The sequence below is a fragment of the Pelmatolapia mariae genome, linkage group LG15, assembly GCF_036321145.2.
Source record: "Pelmatolapia mariae isolate MD_Pm_ZW linkage group LG15, Pm_UMD_F_2, whole genome shotgun sequence".
NCBI classification, from domain to species: domain Eukaryota; kingdom Metazoa; phylum Chordata; class Actinopteri; order Cichliformes; family Cichlidae; genus Pelmatolapia; species Pelmatolapia mariae.
This window is the reverse complement of record NC_086240.1, coordinates 37,326,686-37,351,063: the sequence shown is the minus strand read 5'-3', so window position 1 is coordinate 37,351,063 and position 24,378 is coordinate 37,326,686. Positions and strand designations below refer to the sequence as shown.

General features: G+C 38.3%; 1 protein-coding gene across 1 annotated transcript; it reads left to right on the top strand.

Moving 5' to 3' along the window:
* Window positions 1-8,497: 8,497 nt before the first annotated feature.
* LOC134642773 (uncharacterized) lies at window positions 8,498-11,012 on the top strand. Its single transcript, XM_063494723.2, has 9 exons — window positions 8,498-8,684; window positions 8,782-8,872; window positions 9,010-9,098; window positions 9,185-9,312; window positions 9,407-9,458; window positions 10,290-10,387; window positions 10,489-10,625; window positions 10,709-10,774; window positions 10,962-11,012. Exons 1-9 carry the CDS (start codon window positions 8,605-8,607, stop codon window positions 11,010-11,012), a joined length of 792 nt encoding a protein of 263 aa, XP_063350793.2. The 5' UTR covers window positions 8,498-8,604.
* The last annotated feature ends 13,366 nt before the right edge of the window (window positions 11,013-24,378 follow it).

The window sequence follows — 24,378 nt, the reverse complement described above, 5'->3', positions numbered from 1 at the left end:
AACTGGGTAGTTTTACTGAACCTTAATGTCTCTAGAACACATGCTGAACTGAATCATTCATTTGTCTTTAATTATTGATGTTCAGATGTATTATACTTATTCATTTTGATTTAAAACTCAAATAAAAAATATGTGGAATGAGAGGGAGACAACATTTTTGTTAAAAAAAAGCCTCTCATGCAAAATTGCTTTTGACCATTTTATGCTCTTTATCTTGTACAGTATGCAGAAAAGCACATACGACCATTACTGAATTGGTTTTAAGTTAATAAAGGTGTTATTTACCACTCCCAATATCCCAAACACAGTTAAAGAAATGCCAACGTTAGTGACGGTTGTTATGTTCACCACAGGTCGAATGGTGTTCAGGTTGAAGACTGGCTTAAGGGCCTCCAGCATTGAAGGCGAATCGGGGTTAGAGCAGTTCAGCATGGTGGAGCTGTACTGAGCTGCAAAGGAAGGAAGAAATGTGCCCTCGTGATTTGCAAAGGTGACTTGACATTTGCTTAACTATCTAGGAGCAGATATGTTTTTTTGCCCCAAATGAATAAATGACCGTAGCAAAGCATCAGAAACCCACATAAAACATTCGTGTGAAATGAAGAACCATAACCCTGAACCTCAATGTATACATAGGTTTGGTTTGGAAGAACAATTACGACTGGTAATGTTTTGTGCAATTTTCAGTTTTTTCTTCAAAAATTTTTCAACCCTACATTTAGGTGAAAACAGAGTACAGAGTAAACATTTAACTGATTAACATAACAGTAAAAGTCCCACTTAATTATTTACATAGATATAATCATATTTTTTATTGGAAGTTTTAATATTAATATCTATGGTTAAAAAAGGCTAAATGTATTTAAATCTAAATGAGACCGTATCCAGTGTTCAGATTTTCAAAGATTTTGAATGTTTTGTTTTTAATCCATCCATAGAAAATAATTAAAAATGAAATTCAAGGAATTAATCACATAAAAGATGTGTATACATTTTTAAGACCAATCAACTTAATTCATTTTGTACATTGTAGCAGCTGTACTTACCATTCACGAGCAGAGATATGAAGATGAATAGAAGCTTAGAAGGTCTTACTTTCAGCAGGCAGCACTAAAAACATTAAAATTGCATCAAAACAGGTTGTCAGGTTCAGTGGTGTGCAAGTGGTGAGGACTGCCTATAAACATTTTTAGTGGCATTTTAAGTGTTTTTTTTTAATGATTATATCTCTTCTTTTTCTTCTTCTGTTTCAAAAACCTGATACATATCCCCAACAGTAGTAAAAGATATTTCAAGATATGAAATAAATATTTTTATTTAAGACAAAACAGAAAAGAATGTTTTTCACTTTTAATGTAACACTGCCTGTTTTAAGAAAATCATCATAATTAATTCAAAAACCATTCGAACTGAACCAGGGCATGGGTAAACGAGGGAACAAACCACAGGAGGGAACACAGCTGACTGTGATCCAAGTAACAAGACAGGGAAAATCAAATCTGAACATGACATACACAGGACAGGAGACTAACTTAGTAATACAGGAAGTACGGGAAACATAGACACAGAGACAGAGATAGATGAAACCCAGGGAACAGAGAAAGGAGAGAGGGCAAGAGCACAAGGGACACAGAGATTACTTTTACTTTGCTAACTCATGTTAAGGTACCTGGGTCGTTGACTCAGTGTTTTTTTTACATGTAAGGCCTTTTACAAGTATAAATTGATGTTTTCGAATACTTGGGTTAAGTACTGCACTATAATATGACACTATATCAATGATATTCTTAAGTTGCAGGAAAACTGCAAAATTACCTTTGTTAACTGGTAACATTTTGTAAACATATTACTGATAGTATCAGGAAAATACAGAAATATGCTTAGGGGGTTTCAGGATATCACAACATTATATGTGTAAATGTTTTATAAATAACTTGACTATTCAAGAAATTTAAAATTCCGTAAGATTCAGCAACCATATTTTATGGGTTTTTTTTCCATTCATCAAACAAGCATTTACTGCACAAACGTTATTTTACGTTTGTTAACACTCTTCTGCTAAAGCTTTTTCTTTTCCTATTTTTGAGATATGAGCATGCTTTACAATTGTATATGCACCCAAAACTGGTAAAAAATATTTGAATATAAGTTCTCATGTATGTACCCATTTTCAAACCCTCTAAACATATTAGTCAAAATTAAACAAACATTCATGTCACTAGCATAAATTGGGACCTCTAAAACATAGCAGCCAGCTACTAACAGTATGTAACTCAGCAAAGAAGCTGACTGAGACAAACAGAAAGCAGAGGCCAAACAAAAGACAGTTTTTACTCACTAGTAACATAAAGACAGGATTCTTTCTTACCATGATGTTGGAAATGAAATTGTTTTCTTGCCGTTCTGAAAGGTTTGTCTTCAAACCACTACAGAATATTTATGTTCCTTAAAGAATTGTCACATTCAAAACCTTTTCCTGTCAAATGCATTAGTGAGCAGCTACAGTACAAAAGTATGTCTGTAGCTTGCCTGGGAAACTAACTCTTGGCCCTCTCAAAGTCAGCCTTCATGGCTACAATATAAATATAGTCACTAAACAAAGATTGATTTGGTCGATTCGGACAAACCACGGGCAAATGATGTGGAGCAGGAAAAACTAGGCATGGCAGGGCAGCTGCTTTGGCTGTATGTGTTTTGAGACAAAGTGTAGATAAACCACGGTTAATGTAATGTACCTCAGTGTGTGACTTGAAAAATGGTGAAGACTGACCAAAGCAACATCAGCGTCACGCTTGCTGATCACAAGCAAATGAGAGTAACCTGTGAGAAACAGGTGGTGGTTTCAAAACCTCCTATCAGTCAAGCATTATCATTTTGTATTACACTTTAATTAAAATTCACCAGTTTTGTGAGAGCATAAAATTATCTGTGATAGTTTACATTGTTTTCCTATTATTAATAATAATAATAATAGCTTGTACAGCTGTTTTTGAAACACATTTAAAAGTGCTTCACAGTTTAGCAAAGACCTTATTATAGTATGGATATTGTCAATGCATGGACCTTTTTATTTTATGGATAAAAGAGATGTTTGACTTTCACAATACACAGAAATTCACTTAGTGCAAACTGTAAGTGACATTTGTTTTTGCGTGACGTGAACAAACCCATGAAAAATGATGTGGAGTGGGGAAAAGTAAAGGCCAGGTGTTTTCAGACATACTGCACATAATCCCCAGTTAATGTAATGTACCTTGGTGTGTTACTCGCAAATGGTGAAGGCTGACCACAGCAATGTCAACCTATGATCAATGTTGATGACAGGCAAATGAACTGTGTTGTGTGAGAAACAGAATGGCTGTGGTTTCATGCAAAAGCTCTAATTATCTAACCTTTTCAACTTTTTAACCTTTTCAACAATTTTGCATACAGAAATGTGGACCAATATTCCTCCACAGTGATGTTAAAAACTCATTGACAATTATCAGAAATGTTTGATTGCATTTCATGCTGCCAAAGCATTATTTGGCTTTGGGGAAATTACTTTTTAACATAGAGCCAGTTAGGTTTCATTAGCTTTTTTCACCCTTAATAAATGAAATCATCATCATTTTTACATTTTTGTCATGGTCTTTCTGTCCTGGCTGTGCTGGCTCACATTTTCTGGATTTTGGTGGACCTAAACAAGATTTTATATGCAGTCCTACTGCTCATAACTACATGAAGATGAGCACATACACACAACGCAACAGTTATACACGATAAAGGCAACACTCCTGCACACCACATGGTCTAACCTGGGAGGATTTGGGGGCATTTGGACATTTCATAGATTTAATGTTAAAATAATAAACTAAAAGACTACTTTAATGTTGCGAAAAACATTGTGTTCTAGATTTTAAAAAGATTACAATCCGTGCAAAGGTGGTGTCGACAACCTTGACAAGGTAGGTGTCATTACGCATCAGTTACGCACAGATTTATTCATTCTTGCTCATATATTCTTGTGTAAAATATACATAGGTTTGAAATTTTCTGGTTTTTGTGTGTGTGTGGTTTTTTTTAGGTTGTTGGCACCTATTCCTGTAGGAGGAAAACAAATCGCTGGCCAGTGGCACTCTTCCACAACCTGCTGGATGTGTCACTGTACAACTCCTACGTGCTGTGGACAGCTATCGACCCATCCTGGAAACAGCAGAAAGATTACAAACGGAGGCTGTATGTTGAAGAAGTGGGTGAAGCTTTAGTAAACCCACACATACTGAAGCGAGGACGCCTTCCCCGCTCATCAGGTGCTGCAGACATCGTGACGAGTGGGCAGAGTGCTGCTGCAGGCCCCGCCCTGATCCCTAAATCCAAGGGCAGGAGACCGTGCGACTTCTGCGATGAGAAAAGGAGACGCGTCGTCAGCACCTGCTGCAAATGCAGGAAGTCCACATGTAGGGACCACATTCTGTTCATTTGCAGCCTCTGCGTCAACTGAGGACTCTGACACACCTCCACATACACACCACACCTCCACACACCTGTGTGCACAGCGCACAGGTGTACACAGCGTCTGCAAATCGGCGCTGTACAAAGTAACTTCATCTTTACACAAAACTGTAACCTGTTATCTGTGAAACGTGAGCGGTGTTTGTTTTTACCATAGTTCATGGTGGAGAATGGCTGCTCTTCTGAGTTTTGCCCTAAGCAGCCGTATGAATGGCAAACTACACTGATTAGCAGCGGCATAGGCACACTTAAAATTTCTTCTGAAATTTTCGCTTTCTAGTTATCACACTATTATCCATTTCTATATTCCTGCGCGTGTGTCTCTGTAGGAATCCTGTTCCAATAAAGCGGCCCAACAGTAGATTGAAGCAGCAGAGGAAAGAGCCCCCTGGCAGGCAGCATTGAGGGGCAGGGCTGGGAAGCCGTGCTCAGGCCAACGCTAAAGCAGTCCGGCCGGGATTCACAAAATGCAAAGACGATAAGGTTTAGACTCCAGCTAAACCACTAAACCAGCTATCAATCTGGTTTAGTGGACAGATTGATAAATAGGAAATGAGTAATGAGTCTGTGCTCCAAACACATCAGATTTTTGTTCTGTTTCTTTTCCACCTTTTTGTCTCCATCAGGGAAAGAAAGGGGGAGATGTGCAGAGGGATGAAGGGCATAAGAAGTTCAATGGCAGAGGATATGACAGTTACCTAGTGGACTCGCTGGAGAAAGATATTGTGTCCCGTAACCCTAACGTGCACTGGTATGGAAGGATCCTCTGATACTTATATAATACTTCTAAGGTTCTGCAGCGAGGACATATTTTAACAGTGCTGCTGGCTAATTACTTTGGTAAACTGCAGGAATGACATTGCTGATCTGAAAGACGCTAAGGAGCTGTTGAGAGAAGCAGTGTTGTTGCCAGTGTGGATGCCTTATTTCTTTAAGGGCATTCGCCGCCCTTGGAAGGTACACACACATACACACACACACCTGTGATTTTTCACATACCAACGAAGCCAGCAAAGTACGGTCTAAAAACATGGGCTGTATGCGACGTGGAAACTTCCTATGCCTGGAGACTCCAGGTATACACCGGCAAAGCTGGCGATCGCGCGGAGGTCAACCAGGGGATGCGGGTGGCCCTGGAGCTAACAGAGGGGCTCCAGGGAAACGTGGTGACATGTGACAATTTTTTCACGTCCTTTGCCCTGGCAGAAGAGCTGCTGAGGAGGAAACTGGCCCTAGTTGGCACGATTAGGAAAAATAAGCCCGAGCTTCCGCCTCGATTGCTCCAGACAAGAGGGAGAGCGGTCTTATCGTCCGCCTTCGCCTTCACGCTCACCCACACTCTCGTCTCTTATGTGCCCCGACGTGGCAAAAGTGTGCTCTTGATGAGCACAAAACACCGCACTCCGGATGTGAGCGAGGAAGGGAAGCGAAAGCCAAATATTACATATTACTTCAAATGTATTTTATGGAAAATATTAAAGTTTTTATTTTTTTTCTGTTAAAAAACAGGGCGCTCATGTACCCAAGCTGGGATTTAAAGTGTTAAAACAATGAAAATATAATTAAAACTTGATATGGATATTTTAAGCAGAAGTAGTTTTAAAAGACTGACTAATTTAAAGTGGAAAAAAATATTAATATATAACATTTTTAGAGCACTTCTTGGGGTGGGACCATTTTTGGTCCCGAGGACCACGAAAGGATGGGAATTTGAGGTTCTACCAACGGTTAAAGCCATAAAGCCTTTGAATGAAAACAAACGCAGTTGTGACAGTGATGTACACTGTCTTGTTGGTATATGTATGATTTCTATACATTTTACATCAGATAAAAACTTTGGTTGTAAGCTTCAGATAATTGTTTAATAACAGCCAAACATTTTAAATCAGAATAAGAAAGTATTTCTTTGTGCTCCTCTTTCCGTTAATGCCCTACCTGGCCCCCTGGCAAAACCTTGCTAGACCCGCCCCTGCACAGTTACCAGCTGTCAGCTACTTAGAAAAGGAGCTTGGTGTTATTTGTCTCTCAGAAACAGTTCATAACTTCCCTTCAACTCATTCATGTCACCTAAAAGGTAAACCTGTTTCTCCATCACCTGTTCAGCTCTGATGATTCAGTAAGGACATCTCCTGGTTTCATCTTCATGTTTCCCTCTCACCAGATATACAAACTGATATCAGGACCAGCAGCTTTTACAGCTGTGGCTCCAGCAAACATCAGCTGATACTAGAAATTAATATTAAATAAATTCTAACAACAGCTGATCAAACGTGCTGCTGCTGTTTAGCGCGACATCCGCTGGTTTCTTCTTTCTGGCGCGAAGTGGGCGATAAACAAGAGAGAAAAGCCGATCAGCTGATCATTGATCAGTTTCATGAGTAAAGTAGAAACAGGAGAGGATGGGGGAAATAATGAGAGAAGAAGAGGCAGCTGTGCTGCGTAACGACAGAATAAATCCACCTTTGTGTCTTTTTCCATCCTAGCTGAAGTCCACCGGGCCAAACTGCGTTCCTTCTCAGCTCAACACAAAACGCGTAATAATTTCTCTGAATGCGGGACGATTCCGTCTTTTTACGGGACGGTTGGCAACTCCACTAACTAACTTTATGAATAAAATAACATTCACTGTCAGTAACATCATAGCACCGACCCAGCTGTATATAAACTCCGTCATGCTAGCTAGTACGCAGTACGAGTTATTGTAACTGACTGTAAAAAGCACAACAAAAATAAACTCCACCTAAACTTGGTTTACATCTGACCCAGATAGACTGCAGGTCATAACTTCTTACCTGAAGTTCAGTTCACCTGACACTCGGACCGGCGTACGGTGTACATTTTAGGACATCGTCAGGTCTCAGGAAAAAAGTTGTCAGGTATCAGTCTCACACGAAAAATTGTCAGGTCTCAGACTCACACGAAAAATTGTCAGGTCTCAGAATCACACGAAAAATTGTCAGGTCTCAGAATCACACGAAAAAATGTCAGGTCTCAGAATCACACGAAAAAATGTCAGGTATCAGGCTCACACGAAAAATTGTCAGGTCTCAGACTCACACGAAAAATTGTCAGGTCTCAGAATCACACGAAAAATTGTCAGGTCTCAGAATCACACGAAAAAATGTCAGGTCTCAGACTCACACGAAAAAATGTCAGGTCTCAGAATCACACGAAAAAATGTCAGGTATCAGGCTCACACGAAAAATTGTCAGGTCTCAGACTCACATGAAAAAATGTCAGGTCTCAGACTCAGACGGAAAAATGTCAGGTCTCAGAAAATCTTCCTGCAGGTGGCGCTGTTGTCATGTCCCATCCGAATTGATTTCCAAATACGTCATCAACGTGTGACAGTGGGAGAGCGCAAGGTCATTGACCTAACCGGAGTTTTACCGCGGTCCAGGCTCCTAACGACACAAGGTAAGTTTAACTTTTTCTCCCTTTTGTTCATATTTTTGCCACAGTTGTGTGATATTAAGTTGCGGTTATGTTGTGAAAGTTACATATCAAAGAAGGAAATCTAGTTTTGTACGAAACCAAATCAGCACTATTCTTGTCTGGCCAATTCGTTCTAGCTAGCGACAGTGGTGGTGAAACGTGATTTAAATTTAAACTGTTTAGTAATTGCTTTTTATACGTTTCAGCAAATGGACAAGCTGAAAGCTTACGAGCAGCCTGCATCCTTTCTCTCGCTGTTTTCTCTTTTCTATATTTCTACTGTTGAGATATTTTGTGATCCTGATATGTATTTTTCTGTTGTTGTTTTTAGACTTTTCTGCAATATGTCATCTCACGATGATGAAAGGAGTATCCGACTCTGGCTGGTTCTTATGACTGTACCAAAAATACTTTTTTTTTTTTTGTTTGTTAAAGAGCATTAAAAATAAATGACGAAAGTACAACTTATTTATAAACTACTGTTCACCTCTTTCATATCAAAGAAGTGTATTTTTTGCTACACATATTTTATTTGTGGGCACTGAATAGACGCTGCTTTTAGTATAACTGCCACCTAAAAAGATTTAGTAATTTACTGGTTAATTACTTATGTTCAGTGTAAGAGGTGGGTGATCAATTAGACTGTTGTTGTTACACTTAACCTTTCAAGATACGATGATAATAACATTGTTCAACAAAGGCTTAAAACAAAAGGAAATCAGCTGTGTACTCAATTCATATGGGCATAAAATAAGGTAAGTCTGCATTTCAACAGTTTCCATGACAACTCTCTAAAATTACAAAACATGCAGTTTTCCTTTAATATAATGTAAGTCTGTTGTCTTTTAACAGTGAGAGGCATCTGAGACGAGTTTTAAAACTTCTAGGGTTGAAGCGAAGATGCCCCCAACGACCTTTTACTGAAATCCACAAAGCAGTGGAGGTAAGCGTTAAAACATCAGTGCAAAAAATACATATTTTCCTGAAGTCTGTGTTAGGAGCTATTGTAGAAACAATAAATGTTATTTTCTGTAGTTATTTAAAAAAGCCCATTCAATTAATTGTTTGTTTGTTTTTTAGAGTGAGATGAAACAGTGGTCTCCTGAACAAGGAATCAGGGCAATGGTAAAGCGGGTAAGGGATGTCAGAGGAGTGCGGCCTTGTTACAGGTTGGTTTCCATAGTGTGTACTCAATACAATCAAGTATTCTCTTGTTTTACTGTTGAGCTCAGAGTAAAATCTATTGTTACTGTAGAGACGATGTTGCTAATATAATGAGGGATATGGATGCAAGTGGTCTTCAGAGGAGATCTCCTGGAAAGAAGAAAATTCCCCGTCGGAATTACATCAGCCGTGGTCCAAATGACACCTGGCACATTGATGGTATTTATTTTATCTTTTCAATTAACCTTCCTGTCATGTTTTGATGGTACTTCTGTCGAAACAAATTGTAATTTTTATTTGTTGTTTCATATAGGCAATGATAAACTGAAGTTCTTTGGAATGTGGATACATTTGGGGATTGATGGGTAGGTCTGAATATGGCATTCGCTACTTAATTTATTATATTCAGTGATAGTACAAAGTTGCTTCAAGATAAGGATGTGAGGTAAACTGAGGTGTTATCTCTCCTGAGTAGTCTAGGGCAGGGATGGGCAACTCCAGGCCTCGAGGTGCCGGTGTCCTGCAGGTTTTAGATGTGTCCTTGATCCACAGCTGATTCAAATGGCTAAATTACCCTCACAACATGTTTTGTAATTCTCCAGAGGCCTGGTAATGAACTAATCATTTTATTCAAGTGTGTTTACCCAGGGTGATATCTAAAACATGCAGGACATTGGCCCTCGAGGTCTGGAATGGGCCAAGCCTGGTCTAAGGGACCAAGATAAAGTATGAATAGTGAAGGAGGATTCAAGATGGCATTTTTTAAAAGGTTTATTTCTTGCTAGTCCATTTCAGACTGGCAGTTAATTTCAGGGAGGGCCAAGAACAACACAATAAATAAAACATCCCTGATATAAAGTAAACAGAATTTAACTCCAAAGAAAATAAAATGTACAATTTACGATAATCTACCTAACCAACACATAAACAGGAGAATACAAGGGATTACAAAACAAAAGGCAGCTCTCTCCTCGCATCAGTCTGAACACAGTCAAGGGTCACATTCAATTCCAAAGGCATGTAAGCCTACACAACTATGGCAGTCAAAATGGCCGGAGGAACCAGAAACAACGCCTAGACAGAATACAATGGAAAACCAGAATACTCTTGGGGAATGTAACAAAAACCAAACATAGTGCCAAAACATGATTAAATCATATGTACGAGTGGCCACTTTTCAATTTCTCTCTTTTCAGATTTTCCAGGAAGGTTCTATGGCTAAAGGTGGGCACATCCAACCGCAAACAAAACTTTGTGGCCAGATACTTCTTTGAGGCTGTTCAAGAACAGGGTGGTATGCAATATACTTAAAAAAGGGGGGTTAAAAAAGATTACATTTTGGTAATAAATTTATTTTTTCATCATTCACTAATTATCTTCAGTTTGTGTCTTTAGGCTGTCCTCAAATGATTCGGGGGGACAGAGGAAAGGAGAACCTTGTTGTGGGTCAAATGCAGATGGCATTTCACATGCGAGATCTTGGGAATCAGGCATGGAGGTGCTTCAGAATGGGGACATCAGTGCACAACCAGGTATGTCTTTAAGCTGGTAAATGACTATTTCTAAAGTAACAACCTGACAACAAAACTGATAATGTCATGTTTATGTTGTTTAGAGAGCTGAATGTTTTAACAGTATTTTAAAGCGGACATGGATTAAGAAATGGCTGACAACATTTGAGGTAAAGCAAATCTTTCACCTGTAAAACCTATTAACAAAGACTAGCCATCAAAATTTCGCTAAACATACGATGGATTCGTTTATCTGAAAACACTATGCCGGAATTTTTTTTTTTGTACATCTGTACCTTTTCACTGATGAAATGCTCACCTTCACAACTTATGTCTTTTTCAAAACCACATGCTTAGGCCATGATGGAGTCTGGGATCCTTGAACTGGACAATCCTGTGCACATGTAAGTCAATATTTTTAGACATGAAAAATGATCAAGCAGCAGTATGAAAGTATGTGGTCTAGGAATGCCTTTGTTTTTTGAGTACTGATTAAAATTTAGCTTTTACATATTCCTCAAAGAAGCAGATGAACATATTAAGTTTTTAATTCTCCTTTTTCATAGCAACTGCTTGCAGTACTCACACTTGCCACTGCTTCAAAGAGACTTAAAAACGGAGCAAACAGTTTGGAACACCCATGACATCCGCAAGCAACGCAATGCACCAGGTCCATTTGGGAAACCCGACCTTCTGTTTACCTCACCACCTCCTGGTATGTCATTTGAAAGTCTGTGGGGTTTTTTCTTTTTTTTCTTTTAACTTTCATTAGTTTACTTTTACTTTGATATAGCACTCTTCACAGGATAAAAACCACAAAGTGGCTTCACAATTATGTAAAACAGACATAAAACAGCACAATCGAACATACAGAATAAATACAATCAAGGAAACGTAATGATGGAGGCAGAGCATTCCATGACCTGGGAGCCACCGTTCTGCAAGATCTATTGCCTCTGGTCTTCTGGTGGGACTACTAACAGCCATTGATTAGATGATCACAGGCTGGGAGAGGGAGTGTGGGGTTCTATAAGATCAGAAATGTAGGCAGGAGCTTCACGATTCGGAGCTTTGAAAGTCATTACTAAAATTTTAAAATGATTTTTCTAAAATATACTGGAATCCAGTGTAATGAGTGTAAAACTGTTATAATGTGCTTTCTTTTTTGTGTCTTCCTAAGAAGCCTACTTCTAGCACAATAAGAGATTTCTGAGTTTCTACTGTCAATACAAAAATGGCTTCATATTGGCACCTTTAACTAAAAATTAATCAAAATGTTTGAGTGATATTTCCATCTTTAAGTTTCTGCAATAACATCTGTAAACACTGACTGCTTATTATACAGGTTGTAGAACAGCTTTATGATTATTCATTTATTTTTAACATTCAAAGTGAACATCTTTTCAATATTGTCTTTCATTCGCAGGATATGGCAATGTGCTGCACATAGTTGACCCAGACCTTTTAGACTACGCCAAGCAATTAATCTGTGAGGTGGAAGAGCCTTCACTGGTAGCAAACCAGGAATTCAGAGACATGTGCCAGAACATTTTAGAAAACAGCCAATTTCCCTGCACACCTGATGGTTGCCTTGCTGCATACCTCATGCTAGTCCAAGAGCTCACAACTGCCATGAACAGAAATGCAGTTCCTACACCTTCTACGTTTGCAGAGGCAAATGACATATACATCTTTCTGAAGAGACAGAGGATGGAAGGTGCACCAGTAAACATTTCCAATGACCAATAAAATCATACAACATTGTTTGTTAACATTTATTTATCCTTGTTTACAATCAACAGGTAATTTGAAAACTGTCTGACCAACAAAATGTACAATAAAATGTTGAAAAACAATTGACAAGGTGCCATCTTTCATAATGATTCAGTGTTTCATTTACCACAACTTTTGTTAACCCTAATGTATAACATAATTAACATTGAAAGACTTGAACTGCAGATGTAGCAACATTACCACTTGTAGCCATATCGGCTTGTAAGATCAAGGCCTGACTTGAGAAACTTAACAACATCAGATGCGGAAGGCCTTGAGTCTGGGTCATAGCTCACCAAACCACCAAGAAAACTGTGTTTGTCACTGAGATGTGATAGGGCATGTGGTGGGGTTTTGGTGGCCATTAGTGCAGCCAGTTCTCTTTGTTTTTTAACAATCCACGGAGCGGACCCCGTCAGGATCTCCAGATACGTGGCTCCGAGGGACCACATGTCTGTCTGGAACGAGGCCTCTTCAAACATCAGTATGCATTCAGGAGCCATGTAAAGATATGTGCCACCAGCTGGACCAATAGCCTGGGCAGTGAACTTACTCCCTTGACGAAGCATCACAGTGTCTCTTATGTTTGCCATGCCCCAGTCTGTCAGGACTGCCTTCTTAGAAGGGTGGTGAACCTATAAGGTATACATATGAGAACTTACCAGGTTGTCTAAAATCTCACAAATGTTATCAAAACTGTCATTCCAAAGACCACAGCTCATAATTGAAAAAAAAAAAAACCCTCAAAGCTTTTAGCACCCAGATCACCCAATCACTGCAGATTTATTCTGAGATTGTTTATTATACCTAACATTAAAATTAACAGATTGGATAATGATCAAACACGGTTTTATAGTCCTGTGCTTTTTTTTTATCCCCATTCCACTTAAGAAAGTGGTACAGACTAATAGAATAATAGAAAAATTCAGTTTGTAAAGCCTAAACTTATTACAACATGTTTGGGAATTTTGTAGGTGTGCAACAACCAACATATTAAAGAAACAATGTAAGGCTTCTTACTTTTAAAAAAGTCCTTTATATGAATATGCCAGAACAGTTCCTCATTGTTGAAATGTAGTGTTTAATAGACTGAAGAGAATAAAGTTAAATAAAGAAAAATTCAGTATGGCTTACCATGACATTTGCTGGCTTTATATCCTGGTGAATGATTCTCTGTGCATGGATGTACTCTACTGCCATGGATAAGTCCAGTGATATGAAACCGGCATCATCCCCTTCAAGCTATCAAGACAATATATAATGTTAATAAAACAATGCATAGCCAGGTGTGACAATCTAACATGTCTACCACTGGAAATGTATTACTTCAAATAGGATTAGTATCCAAATGCAATTGCAATTTCAATTAAAGCTGCAAGCAGCGTTATGAGGGCCCTCGCACCCCATCGTGTCGAGCCACGCCCGACACCTAAAACCAGCACGTCCGAGCTGATGTCACATTGATGGAATTCATGCATTTAACCACCAGCCAACATTTCATCTCATTCAATAATAATAATAATAATAATAACTAGAAAAATTTGCATTTCCTGCGAAAATGCAGTGTGGATGCTGTAATGCTGAAGCTGTCTGCTAAAAATAGCTGAAAAAGCTGAAAACTTGCAGAAATTGTAAAAACTTTGCAGAAGCAAAGGAACTTTGCTAAAATGTAGTAACTTAGCAGAACTGCAATATCTTAGAGGAAACATAATACTTGGCAGAAATACAATAGCATAGCAGAACTTAGCAAGAAATGTAACTTACCAGAAACACGATAACTTCTCAAAAATACAAGAATTTAGGAGAAATAGTATAACATAACAGACAGAATATATTTAGCCAAACATTCTTAAACATTACAGAAATACTATGATTTAGAAAAACAGTACAACATAGCAGAAACGCTGTCATTTACCAGAGACACTGTAATATACCATCAATATTGTAATTTTAAATAAATACTATGTTTTAGCAAAAATACTCCAGTTTAGCACAAATATTATAACATAGCAGAAATACTATTCTATAGCAGAAATGCTATATTTAGATAGAAAAATATAATATTGTAGAAATACTATGATTTAGCAGAAATCCTACAATATAGCTTAAAAACAATGATTTGGAACAGATACTATGATTGAGCAGAATAGTAATAACTTAAGTGAAAATATTGGAAAGTTAGTCAGGACTCCCCTCAAACAAACAGCCATAAATTCCTAACCGTAGGGGCTAAAACGGTCATTCTTAGACCGTTTTGTTCAGACGACATGGGGGAATCTTGAAATGTTGACCATTTAAAATAAAAATATGAAATATTATAGATATATGACATAGATGATTGGCTGGCTGGGAAGCCATGAAGGCAACAATATGCAAATTTGAATGTGCCAGCCCTCATATATGATTGGTTGTCTTAGAAGCCATGAATGCCCCAATATGCACATTTGAATGTGCCAGCCCTCAGATATGATTGGCTGGCTGGGAAGTCAGGAAGGCAATAATATGCAAATTTGAATGTGCCAGCCCTCATATATGATTGGTTGTCTTAGAAGCCATGAATGCCCCAATATGCACATTTGAATGTGCCAGCCCTCAGATATGATTGGCTGGCTGGGAAGTCAGGAAGGCAATAATAAGCAAATTTGAATGTGCAAGCCCTCAGATATGATTGGTTGTCTTAGAAGCCATATACAAAGCAGTAAAACTGTACTATGATTTGGTACAAAAACTATAATTAATAAAAAATACTATATTTTGCAGAAATACACTTTTTTAGCAGAAACACTATAGTTAGCACAAATCTTACGAAATAGCAGAAATAGTATGATTTAGCAGAAATGCTAGATTTAGCACAAATACTGAAAAGCAGCAGAAATGCTATGACTTAGCACAATATTAATAACTTAAATAGAAAAATTGGAAAAGCAAAATGGACAGCTGAACAAATGCTGAACATGCTAAGGGTCCCTCAAATGTAACTGTTAAATGAAAAAAAATCAGCAAAAAAAAGTATAACCGTCACACAATCACAAATATGGACACATATGGAAACACACATGCACAGAGAGACACACACAGGACCAAATTCAGTCAACCAGTCTAAATATATTGAATTTAAATCATACAATAAGATGCTCCCATAAAAAGGCTCTCTCTGTCTGTCACACACACACACACACACACACACACACACACACACACACACACACACACACACACAGCAGCAGCAGCATCAGCATCAGCAAGTGAACAGGGGCTGTTAACAGCATGTTTCTAGGTCAGTCAAACAGCTGTGAGATTCTCAATTTGAATCCACCAATCAGAGAGGCTGTGTGCTTTTTCCCGCCAAAACTGGTGCACCAAGTGCAGGCTTTTACACATGCAGCAAAGAGAGAGACAGGATTTTTGCAGTCTATTTCTCATAGTCAGGACTCCCCTCAAACAAACAGCCATAAATTCCTAACCGTAGGGGCTAAAACGGTCATTCTTAGACCGTTTTGTTCAGACGACATGGGGGAATCTTGAAATGTTGACCATTTAAAATAAAAATATGAAATATTATAGATATATGACATAGATGATTGGCTGGCTGGAAAGCTATGAAGGCCCTAATATGCAAATTTGAATGTGCCAGCCCTCAGATATGATTGGCTGGCTGGGAAGCCATGAAGGCAACAATATGCAAATTTTAATGTGCCAGCCCTCAGATATGATTGGCTTGCTGGGAAGCCATGAAGGCAACAATATGCAAATTTGAATGTGCCAGCCCTCAGATATGATTGGTTGTCTTAGGAACCATGAATGCCCCAATATGCAAATTTGAATGTGCCAGCCCTCAGATGTGATTGGCTAGTTGTGAAGTCGTGCAGGTCCTGATATATAAATTTGAATATTACAGTCCTTACAGAGGATTGACTCCCTGGGGACCTGGCAGAAATATATAGAAATACAATGATTACCCAGAAATACTGCATTTAGTAGAAATACTATGTTTTAGCACAAATACTATAAAATGGCAGAAATACTATAATTAAGCAGAAATACTATATTAAGTACAAATCCTGTAAAATAGCAGAAATAGTATGATTTAGCAGAAATGCTATATTTAGCACAAATACTGAAAAGCAGCAGAAATGCTATGACTTAGCACAATAGTAATAACTTAAATAGAAAAATTGGAAAAGCAAAATGAACAGCTGAGAAAATGCTGAACATGCTAAGGGTCCCTCAAATGTAATTGTTCAATGAAAAAAAAATCAGCAAAAAAAAGTATAACAGTCACACAATCACAAATATGGACACATATGGAAACACACAGAGAGACACACAGGATCAAATTCAGTCAACCAGTCTAAATATATTGAATTTAAATCATACAATAAGATGCTCCTATAAAAACTCTCTCTCGCCCTCTCTTTCTCTCTCTCTCTCTCTCTCTGTCACACACACACACACACACACACACACACACACACACACACACAGGGAGAGAAAATCAAGTTTCTAGGTCAGCCAAGCAGCCTGGGAGCTGCTAAATTTGAATCCACCAATCAGAGAGGCTGTGTACTTTTTCCCGCCAAAACAGGTGCACACACGCAGCACAGAGACAGGATTTGTGCTGTCTACTTTTCATAGTGAGGACTCCCCTCAAACAAATGGCTATAATTTCCTAACCGTAGGGGCTAGAACAGTCATTCTTACACCGTTTTGTTCAGAAGAGATGGGGGAATCTTACAGTGTTGACAATTTATCATTAAAATATGAATTATTGAAGATATTTGACTTCTAATGCACCATAACTGAGTAGAGGCAAAGCGAAAACTGCCTTGACTTGCCCTCAAACAACGGTTTCTAACTCTAAATCTATTTGGAGTATAGATATCATTCTTTCACCGTAAGAGACAGCAGGCTTTGGTGAACAGTCATGGAAATTTTCAGGTCTCTGTGGAAATCTATCAAAAAGATATGACGAGAGAAAAAAGTGCCTCATTTCCAGAGTTTGAAATCTGAAGAAATCTGAGCGAGGGACAAATTTCCTACCCTCAAACAAACCCAATTCATGGCCAAATGGTAATAGCTGAGAAAAAAATTCTTGAATTGTGAGCGTCAGGAGTGTCTGGAGATATATTGGCACAAGCCTCATGTCTTAACTTTGCTTTGTTCGGGAGATATGACGATTCGAAAATGCCTCTCATTACAGAAATCAAGCGGTGATTTTAAACGAACTCTCCATTGACTTTCTATGGGGATTTTTGAGACTTTGTGTTGCTCTGAGGAGATTTGCCAAAATTCTATAAATCCCACAACAATGATAGTGACATTTTCTGAAAGCCAGCAAAAATACCTACGTTTTGATGTATAATTTGTGGCGGTTGAGTGAAAATTGAGCAAGTAGCAAGAAGCTGTTCGGACATAAAGAGAAAATTGCGAAAGGTACAGTGGCTCACACAGAACCAACTGCATAGCAACCATAACAACACATGTATTTTGTGAAAAATCACAAAGATGAAACTCAAAACTTAAAGAGGGATAAGATGAAAACAGTAACAGATATGAAAAAGCTGAATCAAACATGAATAGCCCAATAATTTGTGAACATTTTAAAGTTTAAATGGAGTTTCTATGTGAAAGTATAAGGAAGTAGTTAAGTTTCAAAAACAAGCAAGTTTTAGCAGAATTGCGGAAGTTTCCCATTCATTTCAATGGGACAAATTAAAGGAAAAAAACTTGATATTTCAAAAAGTATAATAGTAATAAATACCAAAAGTCATAGCCGGAAAGAGCAGAAATAGCAAAATATTGTGAAATTTGAACGGTGAAAATAGCACAAAAATTGTGGAACTAGTTAAAGGCCAAAAAACGTACGGAAGCAACTTGAAGATGAAGAATAACTAGAAAATTTGCATTTCCTGCGAAAATGCTGTGTGGATGCCTTAACGCTGAAGCTGTCTGCTGAAAAGCTGAAAAAGATGAAAAGTTGCAAAAAGTTGTATGGTGGTGGAAAAAAAAAAAGGCACCCTGAGCTGGATTTGAACCTGGCCCTCCTAGTCTAAAGGAAGCTACTCATCTCACTGAACCAAACTCATTCACATGAAGAAGAGGTGGAGAGACTGACAATTTTGCTGAAATTAGCAGAATCTGCTGAGAATTGTGCTGATGAGTGGTGAAAAGGCTGAAAATTTTGCAGAAAAGAGGTGAATCAGCAGAGTTTCTGCTGAAAAGATTTTTTTTCTGAAAACAGCCAAAAAAGCTGGAATTTGTGCATAAAAGGGGTGAAAAAAATGAAAATTTTGCTGAAAAGGGGTGAAGAAGCTAAAGTATACCAAATCAAAGTATTTGTGCCAAAACATAGTGTTTCTGCCATATTGTGGTACTACTACATTACAACATGAATACGGATTAAAGATGAAAGAAACTGGCAACAAATTCCTCCACTACAAACCAGTCTGATTCCACTTCTTTGCAGTGTTCATGTTTACTAAGGCACTACCCAAAAGGCGCCACAAGAGGGCACTCCAACACAAGAGATGACCTATGTACACTGATGCACTTAGTAACAGTCACCCTCCTACTTAGCCAAAATGGCAAAATCCCATAATTTGGCACAAATACTATGATTTGGCAGACACTATGATTTAGCAGAAATACAATGTTTTTGCAGAAACACTGTAATTTCACTCAAATACTATGAAATTGCAGTAATTCTATGATTTGGCAGAAATACTGTACTTCGTACAAATACAATGCTTTGGTAAAAATACTATATTTTGATTTGAACTCTATGATTTGAAAAAGATGAAAGCATTGAAAAAGGTGAAAAGGCTGAAAAGTTTGCAGAAAAGAGGTGAATCAGCAGAATTTCTGCAGAAAAGAGGTAAAGAAGCAGAAACTTGCGCTGAAAAGAGATGAATCAGCAGAGTTTCTGCTGAAAAGAGGTTTTTTTTCTGAAAACAGCCAAAAAAGCTGGAATTTGTGCTGAAAAGGGGTGAAAAAAAGTATACCAAATCAAAGTATTTGTGCCAAAATATAGTGTTTCTGCCATATTGTGGTACTACTACATTACAACATGAATATGGATTAAAGATGAAAGAAACTGGCAACAAATTCCTCCAGTACAAACCAGTCTGATACCACTTATTTGCAGTGTTCACGTTTACTAAGGCACTACCCAAAAGGCGCCACAAGAGGGCACTCCAACACAACAGATGACCTATGTACACTGATGCACTTAGTAACAGTCAGAGGTGAAAAGGCTGAAAATTTTGCAGAAAAGAGGTGAATCAGCAGAATTTCTGCAGAAAAGAGGCAAAGAAGCAGAAACTTGCGCTGAAAAGAGGTGAATCAGCAGAGTTTCTGCTGAAAAGAGTTTTTTTTCTGAAAACAGCCAAAAAAAGGTGGAATTTGTGCTGAAAAGGGGTGAAAAAAATGAAAATTTTGCTGAAAAGGGGTGAAGAAGCTAAAGTATACCAAATCAAAGTATTTGTGCCAAAACATAGTATTTCTGCCATATTGTGGTACTACTACATTACAACATGAATACGGATTAAAGATGAAAGAAACTGGCAACAAATTCCTCCAGTACAAACCAGTCTGATACCACTTATTTGCAGTGTTCACGTTTACTAAGGCACTACCCAAAAGGCGCCACAAGAGGGCACTCCAACACAAGAGATGACCTATGTACACTGATGCACTTTGTAACAGTCAGCCTCCGGCAGAAATACTGTGATTTAGTAGTAATACTATAACATAACAGATATACTGTGATGTTGCAGACATAGTATGTTTTTGCACTACTCATTTATAGTGAAAAAAAATAGCAATATAAATTACAGGTCTGTGATAGTGTATAAATTTGTAGTGAAAAAGAAATGTTGACCAAGGTGGGATTGAACCGACGACCTTTGAGCTGCAGAGCCGTGTCATTACTGATTGCGCCACCTGGGAGGGGGGCGGGCAGCTGAAAAACTAAGACATCAGGAATCAGAAATAGATCGCGGTGAGAGGCGAAAAGCGCCGTTTTTAGGAATTACAAAACGTCGTGTAACTCAAAAACTAGGAGGGCTAGCAGCATAATTCGTGTACTGGGTGAATCAGCGGACTTTGGTGTATTTTGACTGCGATTTTCATAGCTCTTTGTACCTCCGTCGCGGAGATATGACGAGAGAAGAAACGGCTTCATTTTCAGAGTTTGAAGACTGAGAGAAGGACAGATTTCCATTAGGAAAGCTGCTAAAATCATAAAAGTTTGCATAATTGTAATAAATAAACAAAATATGAATTACTTGTCTGTGATAGTGCATTAATTTGTAGGGGGGAAAAAATGATAACCAAGGTGGAGTTGAACCGGCGATCTTCGGCCTGCCGACCGGTGTCACTACCAACTGCGCCACTGGAAAGCATAGCAGTGGCTCAGAAAACGGGAAGATGAACTGTCAGAATTAGATCGCGGTGAGGCGTAAAACGCCGATTTTTGGAGTTACAAAACGTCGTGTAACTCAAAAACTAGGAGGGCTAGCAGCATAATTCTTCTACTGGGAGAATCAGCGGACTTTGGTGTACTTTGACTGCGATTTTCATTGCTCTTTGTACCTCCGTCGCGGAGATATGACGAGAGAAGGAACGGCTTCATTTTCAGAGTTTGAAAAGTGAAAGGGAGGACAGATTTCCACCCTTCAAACAAACATAATTTATGGCTCAACAGTAAGATGACTGTAAAAACTTCTCCACTTTGATTCAACAGAAATACTATTATGGAGGAGTAATACTTTAACATGGGAGAAATATTGATACAGACACACAAACATACATATACACAGAGCCTAAAGGGAGCAGTGGCTGTTAAGAGTCTGGGCTTGGTATATCTAGGTCAGCTAAATTGGCTGCACCTGCTGTAATCAGCCCTTACACACACAGACACACAGAGAGGTATAAGTTTTCTGCAGTGTATTTCTCACATTCAGGATTCCCCTCGAACAAATGGCCATAATTTCCTAACCGTAGGGGCTACAACGCTCATTGTGACACCGTTTTGTTCAGAAGAGATGGGGGAATCTGCAGGTCTTCTTAATTCAGAGATAGAATATACATTTTTGAAGATATATGACCTATAATACACTGTAACTGAGTAGAGGCAAAGCAAAACTGCCTTGACTTGCCCTCAAACAACGTTTTGTAACTCTAAATCTATATGGAGCATCAAAATGATTCTTTCACCGTAAGAAACAGCAGGCTTTGGTGAACAGTCATGGGTATTTTCAGGTCTCTGTGGAAATCCATCAAAAAGATCTGACGAGAGAAAAAAGTTGCTCATTTCCAGAGTTTGAAATCTGAAGAGATCTGAGCAAGGCACGAATTTCCTACCCTCAAACAAATGTAATTCATGGCCAAACGGTAATAGGTGAGAAAAAAATTCTTGAATTGTGAGCATCAGGGGTGTCTGAAGATATATTGGCACAAGCGTCATGTCTCAACTTTGTTTAGTTAAGGAGATATGACGATTTGAAAATGCCTGTCATTAGAGAAATCCAGCACTGATTTTGAACAAACTCTCCATTGACTCTCTAAGGAGACATTACAGACTTTGTGTTGCTCTGAGGAGATGTGCCAAAATTCTGTAAGTCCCACAACAATGATAGTGACAATTTCTGAAAGCCAGCAAAAATACCTACGTTTTGATGTATACTTTGTGGGGGTTGAGTGGAAATTGAGCGAGTTGCAAGAAGTTGTTCAGACATGAAGAGAAAATTCAGAAATTTCCACTGTCCACTCTGAGTTAATTGCATAGCAACCATAACAACGCATGTATTTTCTGAAAAATCACAATTTTGCAACTGAAAACTTAAAGAGGTATAAAATTAAAATGGTAGAAGATCTGAAAAACCTGAATCATACAGGAATAGCCCAATAATCTGAGAACATTTTAAAGTTTGAATGGAGTTTCTGGGTGAAAGTATGAGGAAGTAGTTAAGTTTCAAAAACAAGCAAGTTTTAGCAGAATTTCTGAAGATTTCCATTCATTTCAATGGGACAAATTAAAGGAAAAAAGTGTAATATTTTAAAAAGTATAAAAGTAATAAACACCAAAAATCATTGCCGGAAAGAGCAGAAAGAGCAGAACAGTATAGAGTTTGAACTGAGAAAATCGGCTGAAAACTGAGGAAGTAGTTAAGTGCCAAAAAGTGTACGGAAGCAACTAGAAGAATAACAAGAGGAACTCAATAGTGTGGATGCCTCCAGCATCCACACAACTAGAAAATTTGCATTTCCTGCGAAAATGCTGTGTGGATGCCTTAACGCTGAAGCTGTCTGCTGAAAAGCTGAAAAAGATGAAAAGTTGCAAAAAGTTTATGGTGGTGTGAAAACAAATGCCTCCCTGAGGAGGATTCGAACCTGGCCCTCCTGGGCTCAAGGTAGAGACTCATCTCACTGTGCCAAACTCACTCTCACAAGGAAAGAGATGGAAAGACTGACAATTATGGTGGAATGAGCAGAAGCTGCTGAGAATTGTGCTGATAAGAGGTGAAAAGGCTGAAAATTTTGCAGAAAAGAGGTGAATCAGCAGAATTTCTGCATAAAAGAAGCAAAGAAGCAGAAACTTGCGCTGAAAAGAGATGAATCAGCAGAGTTTCTGCTGAAAAGAGTTTTTTTTTCTGAAAACAGCCAAAAAAGCTGGAATTTGTGCTGAAAAGGGGTGAAGAAGCTAAAGTATACCAAATCAAAGTATTTGTGCCAAAACATAGTGTTTCTACCATATTGTGGTACTACTACATTACAACATGAATACGGATTAAAGATGAAAGAAACTGGCAACAAATTCCTCCACTACAAACCAGTCTGATACCACTTCTTTGCAGTGTTCACATTTTCACATTTAGTAAGGCACTACCCAAAAGGCGCCACAAGAGGGCACTCCAACACAAGAGATGACCTATGTACACTGATGCACTTAGCCTCCTACTTTGCCACTACGTAATACAGCGGAAATACAGTAGCAGAAATACAATGTTTTTGCAGAAACACTGTAATTTCACTCAAATACTGTGAAATAGCAGTAATACTATGATTTGGCAGAAATACAATGTTTCAGTACAAATACTATGACAAAGCAGAAATACTATGACTTAGAAGTAATACTATAACAAAAGGGATTCCTCAAAATACTATGAAATTGCAGTAATTCTATGATTTGGCAGAAATACTGTACTCCGTACAAATACAATGCTTTGGTAAAAATACTATATTTTGATTTGAACTCTATGATTTGAAAAAGATGAAAGCATTGAAAAAGGTGAAAAGGCTGAAATGAGCAGAAAAGAGATGAATCAGCAGAATTTCTGCAGAAAAGAGGCAAAGAAGCAGAACGTTGCGCTGAAAAGAGGTGAATGAGCAGAATTTCTGCTGAAAAGAGGCAAAGAAGCAGAACGTTGCGCTGAAAAGAGGTGAATGAGCAGAATTTCTGCTGAAAAGAGGCAGAATTTGTGCTGAAAAGAGGCAGAAGGTTCTGTATGTAGAAAAAGAAACACGATGAACCATGTGTGAAATAAATAAAGAAATGAAATGAAAGAACAACCTGATTCTGCTCAAATTCACCAATCAGAGCTACTGCCGCTGTCTGCTTCATTAGGCTGGGTACTTGTATGTATTTCAGTCCATATTAGAAAAGCTGCTAAAATGATAAAACTTTGCAGAATTGTAATAAATGATCAATATAAATGACAGGTCTGTGATAGTGTTTAAATTTGTAATGAAAAAAAAATGTTGAAGCAAGGTGGGATTGAACCCAGGACCTTTGAGGTGCAGAGCCGTGTCATTACTGATTGCGCCACCTGGGAAGGGGGCGGGCGGCTGAAAGACAGACATTTGGGCAGTCAGAAAATAGATCGCGGTGAGCGGCGAAAAGCGCCGTTTTTTGGAGTTACAAAACGTCGTGTAACTCAAAAACTAGGAGGGCTAGCAGCATAATTCTTGTACTGGGTGAATCAGCGGACTTTGGTGTATT

What these genes read in the sequence shown, in the direction of transcription:
- LOC134642773 (XM_063494723.2), top strand. Translation starts at nt 8,605, where the DNA reads ATGATAATAACATTGTTCAACAAAGGCTTAAAACAAAAGGAAATCAGC. An exon ending in TGACACCTGGCACATTGATG is followed by an intron (nt 9,313 to 9,406) that starts GTATTTATTTTA and finishes TGTTTCATATAG; the next exon opens with GCAATGATAAACTGAAGTTC. An exon ending in ATACATTTGGGGATTGATGG is followed by an intron (nt 9,459 to 10,289) that starts GTAGGTCTGAAT and finishes CTCTCTTTTCAG; the next exon opens with ATTTTCCAGGAAGGTTCTAT.